General features: G+C 40.5%; 2 protein-coding genes across 2 annotated transcripts; one reads left to right on the plus strand and one right to left on the minus strand.

Moving 5' to 3' along the window:
* Positions 1-366: 366 nt before the first annotated feature.
* LOC138610594 (E3 ubiquitin-protein ligase NEURL3) lies at positions 367-3,076 on the minus strand. The gene is made up of 4 exons (XM_069683382.1): positions 2,973-3,076; positions 1,287-1,799; positions 1,003-1,158; positions 367-888 (listed from the first exon to the last, which is right to left on the minus strand). The coding sequence occupies exons 1-4, from the start codon at positions 3,001-3,003 to the stop codon at positions 752-754; spliced, it is 837 nt and encodes a 278-aa protein (XP_069539483.1). The 5' UTR covers positions 3,004-3,076; the 3' UTR covers positions 367-751.
* Positions 3,077-6,427: 3,351 nt separating this feature from the next.
* nkx6.3 (NK6 homeobox 3) lies at positions 6,428-8,181 on the plus strand. Its single transcript, XM_069683843.1, has 3 exons — positions 6,428-6,842; positions 7,352-7,521; positions 7,951-8,181. Exons 1-3 carry the CDS (start codon positions 6,428-6,430, stop codon positions 8,179-8,181), a joined length of 816 nt encoding a protein of 271 aa, XP_069539944.1.
* The last annotated feature ends 949 nt before the right edge of the window (positions 8,182-9,130 follow it).

Here is a 9,130-nt window from a genome sequence, read left to right on the forward strand (position 1 = left end):
ACTTCTATCAGCGGTCTTTTGCTTCTGTTTGCTAACACTATTATATTACTTTCAAAACTACAAAGCATTCTTTCATTCTGCAACCTTTTGCAGAAATCAGACTTCTATTCTGAGCAGTTTATTCTTGCCGTGTTGATAAAACTCTCCTGAGGTCCCCTTCCTCCGACCAAGTCAGAAGTTAGACCCTGAATGCAGCTTGTTTTTTCAAATGTATCTTATAATATTCAATAACTCTCATATAAAAATATAGTAAGGGGATATATTTAAACTTTATGGGATTGGGAGTTCACAGAAGTCTTTGGGATTTGTATCACGTACACAAAACACAAGAGAGAATAGTGTAAAAAATATAATGACATTTATTTGTACAGTGAAATAATATAAAAACAATAAAAATAATTTAAAAAATACAGATTGATTTGAGCTTTACACCATCATAGAGGCTAAATGTACAGTGCAATAAACCTCAATTTTCTTCAACTTGTTTTATCTTCACATTCAAAGTGAAGTTTCCCTCATTTTTCTACGTTTCCAACGTTCTTCACACGATATGAGAAATATTCACATTAACTTCTTAGTTTATCTTTATATTTACAACATTTACACATTCTGAAGTTTCCAGTCTGGGATATGTTCAGTAGATGCTTTTTAAAGTGTTTTCTTGTCACAGTCACTCGGTATAGCTTGTGTTCTGGTGAATCTGTTCCCCTGCTTGGTGCACATGTATGGGAACCCCCTCCTCTGATGGAGCTCACATGGGATGCCGGCACAGCGGGCAGTTGCCGAACTCCTGGGAGATCCTGGCGTAGCAGTCGATACACACACACCGGTGGGCACAAGGTAGAGTTACTCTGGCGCTGTTTTCCATGCACACCACACAGCCTTCATCTATGAGAAGAGAGAAATCACAATTACCAGACTGATCACATCCCCCTCCTCCTCCATGTAGGTTAAAAATGTGCAAAACACTGATCACAGATCGCTCTGGAAATACTTTCTTACCTGTTAGGTCTTCATGCAAAGAGATGCTTCCATCACTGTTTCCATTAAGGCTCAAGATATCAATTGTTCTGTTGTGTTTGTTAAGAGCAGATGAGGTGAGGTGTTCAGGTGCAGGACAGGATGTTTTCGTCGAAGACCAGGTCACTTTCTTTGAGCCTGCAACAGAAAGTACAGATAATAAATCATTTGAACCTCGGGCAAGAATTACTCGTCGCTTTACAGTGCAGAAAAATTGGCTCAGCAACAAACAAAGAATCAAAGAATTTATGCGCTCGTGAACTCACCCAGCAGGAAGATGGAGTATGTGTTCCCGTAGATGTCAATCATGGCCCACAGCGGCCGGCTGAGATCCACTCCTGTCTTCAGCTTGTGCTTGTGCTTGTCGCATCCTGTGACGTACATGGAGCCTCCAGAGGAAACCCAGAACTCCAGCTCTGAACCCACCCCGCAGAGGGATTCCTGCACAGGGGTGGCCCAGTGCCCGGGTCTGTTTGTGATGTCTGGGATGGCCATAGCGGGCAGAGGCAGAGACATGGACGAGGGGGGGACGTTGGTGAAGCCCACTCGCAGACCTCCGTGCCAGTTGTGCAACTCTTTCTCCACCCGCAGACGAATCTTCTCATTGGGCCTCACTGGGCGACTGCTGAACACCAGGCCATTCTTAAACGTGTCCCTCTTCCTCTCTGCGAGGTGACCGCCCTGGCTCAGGCGGATCTTGCTACCTGTGGCCTGATGGTGGAAGGTCAGAGGGCCGAGGCAGGACCAGTTGCACCTGTGAGAGGTCTCTGACAGCACGTCTGCAAAGGAACAAAGACACAGTTATGAATGTGGAAATGCAAATCATATTTATATACAGGGAAATACTCTTCATCAGTAGTTGAATAAGTCTGCAACATCAAGCTGGGAGTTTTTTTTACCTACATCAGTGTAGAAAAGAATAAGTAGTGCTGCAGAATCTTAAGACTACAAGAAGTGAACAAAAACATGCATCATTTTCATTTTATCATGAATTGTTTGCTCCTAATTTGCTACTTACTGCTAAAAGAGATCGCTCCCATCATTGGAACTACTTCTAAGCGAGTTATTTCTTCAAACATTAACAACAATCTTGATGCTGAAGGTCACATGATGCCCACATTGCCAGTGTCTTTTATTTTAACCGGATGTAACCCTTAATCTTGTCTTTCAATAAAGCAATAAAGATAAGCCTGGTAAAAAATTGCAATAACGAAAGTAGAGACTTGCTTTCGCTTTTGCAGCGCATGTGACATCTTTGTACATGCAAACATTATTATCAAGAGTGAGTTCTGTATCTAATCAAAGCATTTGTTTCATTTACCAAATGACATGTCTCAGTTAACAATAACCCACGAGACGGCGTGTTGACTAAAGGATTTATCTCGCAGGTGTTACTCACACATGTGTAGCAATACCATTAACCTACATGCTGCTCGTGTGTGAAGCCTTTTACCCCTCAGTTACAATCTGAGCGTTTCCAGTAAAACATTTAGCTTCTTGTAAAATCTTATCTCAGTTATTTTACAGCTCAAATCCCCACGTGTGTGTTTCGAGCCTTCTTCCCCGCCTGCTGAGCTTTTATTATCACCTAATTATTAACAACAGACTCTGTTACAATAAAGCCTGTGTGGGAAAAAAACATATTTACTAGCTGAACTAATTAACATTGAAAAACAGAACTATAAGAGCTAATTTCAGACCAAAGTATCTTTAATTCAAAGAAATTTGTCCCTAAAATGTAAAATTGTAAACTATTGTTTTTTATATAAGTTTAAAATGCAGTAAAATCATAAAAACTGAAACTTTAAATTCAGTGTGTCTTTCTAAATATAATTAAAACGATGTTTCAGAAGAGTTTAAAACATTAAAAGTAATACTGTAAATTACATATTAAATTATCTGTACATATATATATATATATATATAAGACAGATCAAGAATAAACATCTCACCAGAGTTGTTGTTGAAGCTCTCCTTCATCATCTTGAAGAGTCAGTCAGTGTTTTCCTTTGATAGTCTTGAAAGAAGCTTTGCTCACGTCTGTGTCTCGTTTCTACTGTCATGAAGAGGAAGCGCTGGCTGCTTTTAAATCAGAGCACGTGTGTGCTTAGACAACACAAACAATCCCTGCATCACATGGAAAGTGAAAAGGGCGGGACTGAGGGAGGAACCAAACTTTGGAAATTTACCTAAAAGTTTAGAGCAGGGACGGCACGGAGCCAACATTTTTCCTGCTTTTATCTTGAGTTTCGCGACCTTTAGAGCGTCAGGGAAAACAAGAAACACAACGTGAGGCATGACCGATAAGTGACATATGCTCACATGGAGAAAATCACTTCCCTTATATATCTTCTTCTTGTGTTTTATGCTGACAAAGGTCACACAGACAGTTTTGTGCTTTGTGCACTAAAGAAACAGCAATTATAGTTTGACTAAAACTTTGCCCTTATTTTAACTGTTTTTCAGGTGGTTTAAACTACATTTGATGTTACGTTTAAAAAGTTGTTTTAGTTTCATTATATGTCATGGTAATATATATTGTGTTATGCTGACATACAAAGATCAGGCACTCATACATGCACATTCTTTTGAGCACGAAATAGAAATGAGTGCACAGAAATTTGAGACAATGATAGAAAGGAAATGCTTATATTTCTCAAAACTTTACTTTACTCTACTTTAATTGTTTTTTTTCATGTGGTGTTAACTACATTTGATGTTTCATATAAATGTTGTTTTACTTTCATTATATGTCATCGTCTTGTCACATTGTTTTATGCTGTACAAAGATCAGGCACTCATACATGCACATTTCTAAGCATAGATTAGAACTGATTGCACAGAAATGCCAGTAAATTTGAGAGAATGATAGAAAGCAAATGCTTATTTTGCGTCTTCCTGTATGCGATCTTTTTAACTGGCTTTCATCTATCAGTTGCCTGTACTTGTGTTTGCTGTAAAAATTTAATGTATGTTTTTCCTTTTTTAAGATGTTGAACAATCAAACCACCTGCACATTGACCCTAATATTTCCATTTCACCCAAACCCTAGCACAGCAGCCTCTTTAGGAAATGTGACTCAATTTGACCTCCTTTTAGAGCAACACTGGAAGAGTCATCTGATTCAACACAGGATGGAAAAATACCACCACTTCCACCTCCTCTTCCTGACTAGTTCAGTGGTTTTCAAGGAACTTCACACATGCTTAACTGATGAGACATTCAGAGAGCATATGGTGAGTGTATGATGTTGAGGCTCATACCTTAAAAACTTCCTGGTTTCTTCTGGGTAATCATGGATAAGCGCCCTGTCGCCCCCTGCAGGACACACACATGCTGTCATTCCTTTGGTCCTCATTGGTTGGCACTTGATCATGTGACAGGATGCAGCCATGTCTGGAATTCCAAAATCACATCATCACTTCTGGAAAGTTACTAGGATTGCTGCTTCTGGGACTAAAAACCACATGTCTTTTCCAAAGAATTGCCAGACGTACCATCAGCCCCATGGAACTGATCTTGATCCTGGAAGTATGGGCATGTCTGAACATGTGTTACGGCCTGTATGAAGCAAGAGTTATTACTGTAGACAAAGTGTTTCTCTCTTTCATTCATGCATGTACCTATATTATGGTTAATATGGTAGCTTTTGTAAAGTATCATTTTATTACAAAACTATAGAGACATAAATCAAATCTCAGAAGTGTTGCTCAATTTCAAACTCACATCAGGTTTACAGGAAACAGAGAGCTTTACAATAAGGACAGTAATTGTTATACGAGTATAACAGCATATAATGAAACTGAAGTCTGCACATCAAACGCTATAAATGTGTGGCCTGTTGCCAAAATCGATTATATCACAAGTTGTAACCTGCATACTAATTACAAGAAATGATTCCCGGAATTACTAAGACTGAATCTTATGACAGTATGAGGTAAAATGAGGTTACAGATTTAGCTTTCATTGATGATTTTGTCTTGATTAAATATATTTTTTATTGTAACGTTAGCTCGGTGAAATCTTTTGTCTGCATGACCACATAAAACTTGAGTTTGCTTCAGTAAGGTAAACTGTTTTGTAGGATTTAATATGTTTATATGTTATATTTTGGTGCAGTGGTTAGTGCTGTCGCCTCACAGCTAGAAGGTTACTCGTTCATACCCCAGTGTCGGACATGGGGGCCTTTTGCATGTTCTCTCCGTCCATGCTTGGGTACTCAGGCTTCCTCCCACAGTCCAAAGAGACGCTTGTTAGGTTAATTGGTGACTCTGAATTGCACGTAGGTGTGAGCGTGAAAGGTCTCTTTGTGTCATTTGTGTCTATGTGTGATTGACAGGTGATCAGTCCAGGGTGTTACCCCACCTCTCGCCCAATGACAGCTGGGATCAGCTCCAGCCCCCCTGAATGGATGGATGGATGGATATATTAGCTATTAGATATATATTAGATATTTTTATATGTACATTTTAGAAATGTTTAACAACAGTAAATACATTTTTTGCAAACCTATGAGGGTTGGGCGCTTTATGTGAAACAAAAAAGAAGCAAACAATGTCGAGTTTTCAGTATATTTTTCTAAAGCTTGTTAATGGGAGAAACACTGTAATAAGGATTTCAGACTGTCTATTTATGAACTAAAGCAGCAACACTGTTTTTACTGACAAATGATGAATTGGTGCATATTGTTTTGTTATAGTTATATTGTGCACAAAACAATTGAACCTTATTTTCTTTCTACAGTGTTAAAGCAGGAAACAGAGCAAACCTCCTCCTCCTCCTCTGTGCACTCTGGGCTCAGCTGCCTCCCCTCCACCACACTTGGTCAGACATGGCAGGCCATCAGAAAATCAACTTGTTCCCACTCCACCTGTTCAAAACACTATTAATCTGCTGCCTTCCAATAAAAGGCTCGGCTCTCAGCGAGGAGCCAATAGAGCAGCATTAAAGCGGTGAGACCCAGGCCAATCCCGGGCTGCATTCTAATGTGGCCTATCTTTATCAAGGTGCCACTCCATTTCCACATTCTGCTTATTTATGATTTCTGAGAGGAGAGCCGGCAGGAGGAACATTTCTTTAGGAAAATCTGTGTCCGGAGGGCTCGCATTCAGATATGGGATTATCACAGATTACACTGAGGCTGAGAGGAGGTGCAGGGCCAGAGTGAAGAGTCTGTCTGATGATGCTCTGTTTCTGATGAGGCAGCAACTTTGGAAACACCAGGGACTTTGTTAAAATTTATATTAGTGCTTTTAATTGTTCAAATATCGAGTGGCGGAAGTGTGAACCTAAATCCAGACATCATCCCGCGAGTGAGCGCTCCTTGTGGGCCCATCAGAGCTCTTTTCCTTCCTGGATCTTATTGGATGTGTTCCTGAGACCTGGACGCAGAGTTACACTTCTCCCCATGGATCCAAACATCCAGGGGTCTTTCCTCTTCAACAACAGCCTGAACCAGTTCCCCTCAGACCTGAAGGCCCCGGTGTGTCAGTACTCGGTGCCCAACTCTTTCTACAAGCTCAACCCGGCCCTGAACAGCCAGCTGCAGGCAGGGACGCCACACGGCATCAGCGACATCCTGAGCCGCTCCATGGTAGGGATGGGCTCCACGGGCACCACCACCCTGCTGTCCGGATACTCCACCATGGGCGGGTTCGGCCCCTCCGTCACCAGCACGTCCGTGTACTATAACCGAGACTACAACTCCAACCTGGGCGGCTTCTCCAAGGCGGGCGCAGACTGCCCCATGAAGGGTCGCAGTGTGAGCTGCTGGGCGGAGAGCGGCTGTGAGTGGAGAGGAGGGAGGCAGCAGTGCACCAACAGTGAGTCTCACACATTACAACTTCCATGTGTCTGTCTCTGATCACTATCAGACTAAACAGAAATGACACAGAAATACCGTCAAGACTTAAAGTTAAATTTGGTTTCTATTGTATTGGAAACATCTGTAAGATAATATTAAATGCATTATAAATATTTAATTGTTTAAATGTAGGATACGTGTACATTTCTGAGCAGTATAATCTCAAAGAATACAAGACTATGAGGAGGTTTATGAGGCAATAATTCTAATATGCCACTTTTATATAAAATGTGAAAGAAGCTGCTTATCCAATTGTGGTTAATGGTTACATTAAACTTATACAATATTCCATCTGTATTTAAAATGATGGGTTACAGGGTTCAGAACAGTTTGATCACCTTTTTTCCTGGTAACACAGAGACAATTATTCTCCCACCTATTTGCATAAACTAAAGTATTTGAGTGTCTTAATCTATCTGCAGTGTTTTTTTGTTTTTTTAATAATGTCTTCTCATCTGATATTTTCAGGTGGTGGTCCTCTGGGGGAGATGTCAGGCAGGAAGAAACACACCAGACCTACATTTAGCGGACATCAGATATTTGCTCTGGAGAAAACATTCGAGCAGACAAAGTACCTGGCCGGGCCTGAGAGAGCCAGACTGGCTTATTCTCTGGGCATGACTGAATCACAGGTCAAGGTAAAGATAACTAGATGTACATTACAACGATTAAATTATGCTTTTGTGTAAGGTGGTTTTAAAATGTATTACCCCAATTGTTTTATGTATTTTGACACTCCACCATCACATGATTTTATGTTGTATTTTATGGTTTAATTTGCAATTGTGAGCAACGTTTCACTCACTTACTTTTTACCACTTATTTTGTAAGGTACCATAGAAATGAATTGGATTTGTTTTTTAACTTACACGCGCTTAACTTTGGAATATAGCGTTTGATACTTAAGGTTTATCTAAGTAAAGAGGTTAAGAGAGCTTTAAAGAACGGGTTAACTTTCATCTTGCAAGAACAGGTACTTATCGTTTGCTTTGTTTGTCATGTTGCAGAACGTGTTCTGCTAACAAGTTGTTCCGGCTAACTTTAGAAATTCCCCGTGTTGTGTTCAGGTGTGGTTTCAGAATAGACGCACCAAGTGGAGGAAGAAGAGTGCCTCAGAGCCGAGCTCCACGCAGGCCAGCCTGGCCGGGCAGGGCGGGGAGGCCTCGGAGAACGAGGTGGAGGACGAGGAGTACAACAAGCCTCTGGACCCAGACTCAGACGACGACAAGATCCGGCTGCTGCTGCGCAAACACCGCAGGGCCTTCTCCGTCCTGCGCATCGGGCCGCACCACGTCTGACTAACTTCATGCTAATTACACACACACACACGCGCGCGTGCGCTTCTCAGCAGACCTGCATGCTCTAATGATTAGTTCATTTTGACAACAATGTTTATTCAGTGAGCATTTAAGCATGTTCAGCAGAGGTCATCGAACAAATGAGGGGTCAACAGACAAACTGGTTGTGTAAAAATGAAGCTAAAAAGACTTTTACTTTTATAAGTTACAGAAAGAACAGATGTCCTGTCTGTTGTTACACTGGTATAAGGGAGGGTTATGTCGTAAACATCATTTTGTAAATACAGAAGAAAAAGAAATAAAAAACTGCATGCTGCTATTGGTAATACTGATGAATAAATATGAGGAGCATGAAAACATTCATGTGCTCTCCTGTTGAACTGTGGAGGCTGGTTTGGATTATTTTGTTGTTTAAAAAGTCCTGAAATGTAATATAACCTTAAATATGAAACGTTTTACAGTCTCAATATAGGAGCTAAAAAATATTAAGAATAGGTGACTAATATCCATCAATCACAACTTCAGTCCTACATGCTTAAAAGAAACAGTAAAAAAACCTGTTGGTAAAGTCATTGAACATCCTTTAATGTAACTGCTACAGGCACTAAGTGACTTTCTTTTACGCTATTGTACACCTGCTTTTGAAATACACTGTAACACTGTTAAAGTAGACAATGGAAAGACACCCTGAAACCTTGCACAATAAATGATCAGGACTCATTTATTAAACTTGATAAACTGTTTTTAACTTTTAACTGAATCAAACTTTAGATTATTTGGCTGTACTGACATAAATCCTTCTGCTTTGTTGTAAAGTGACAGTTAAAGTGCAAACAAAAAGGCGCTAACACTGAAGAGAGGTGCAGAGGTCAAGGGTCAAATCTAGTGTGATTTACTGGTGAGGTTTAATTGAAGACAATGTCCCTCACCACCCACCTCAGCGTGAAAT

This window comes from Semicossyphus pulcher, unplaced genomic scaffold, assembly GCF_022749685.1.
Source record: "Semicossyphus pulcher isolate SPU_LCO1_2020_fin unplaced genomic scaffold, fSemPul1.0.p SCAF_6, whole genome shotgun sequence".
In the NCBI taxonomy this organism is placed as follows: Eukaryota; Metazoa; Chordata; class Actinopteri; order Labriformes; family Labridae; genus Semicossyphus; species Semicossyphus pulcher.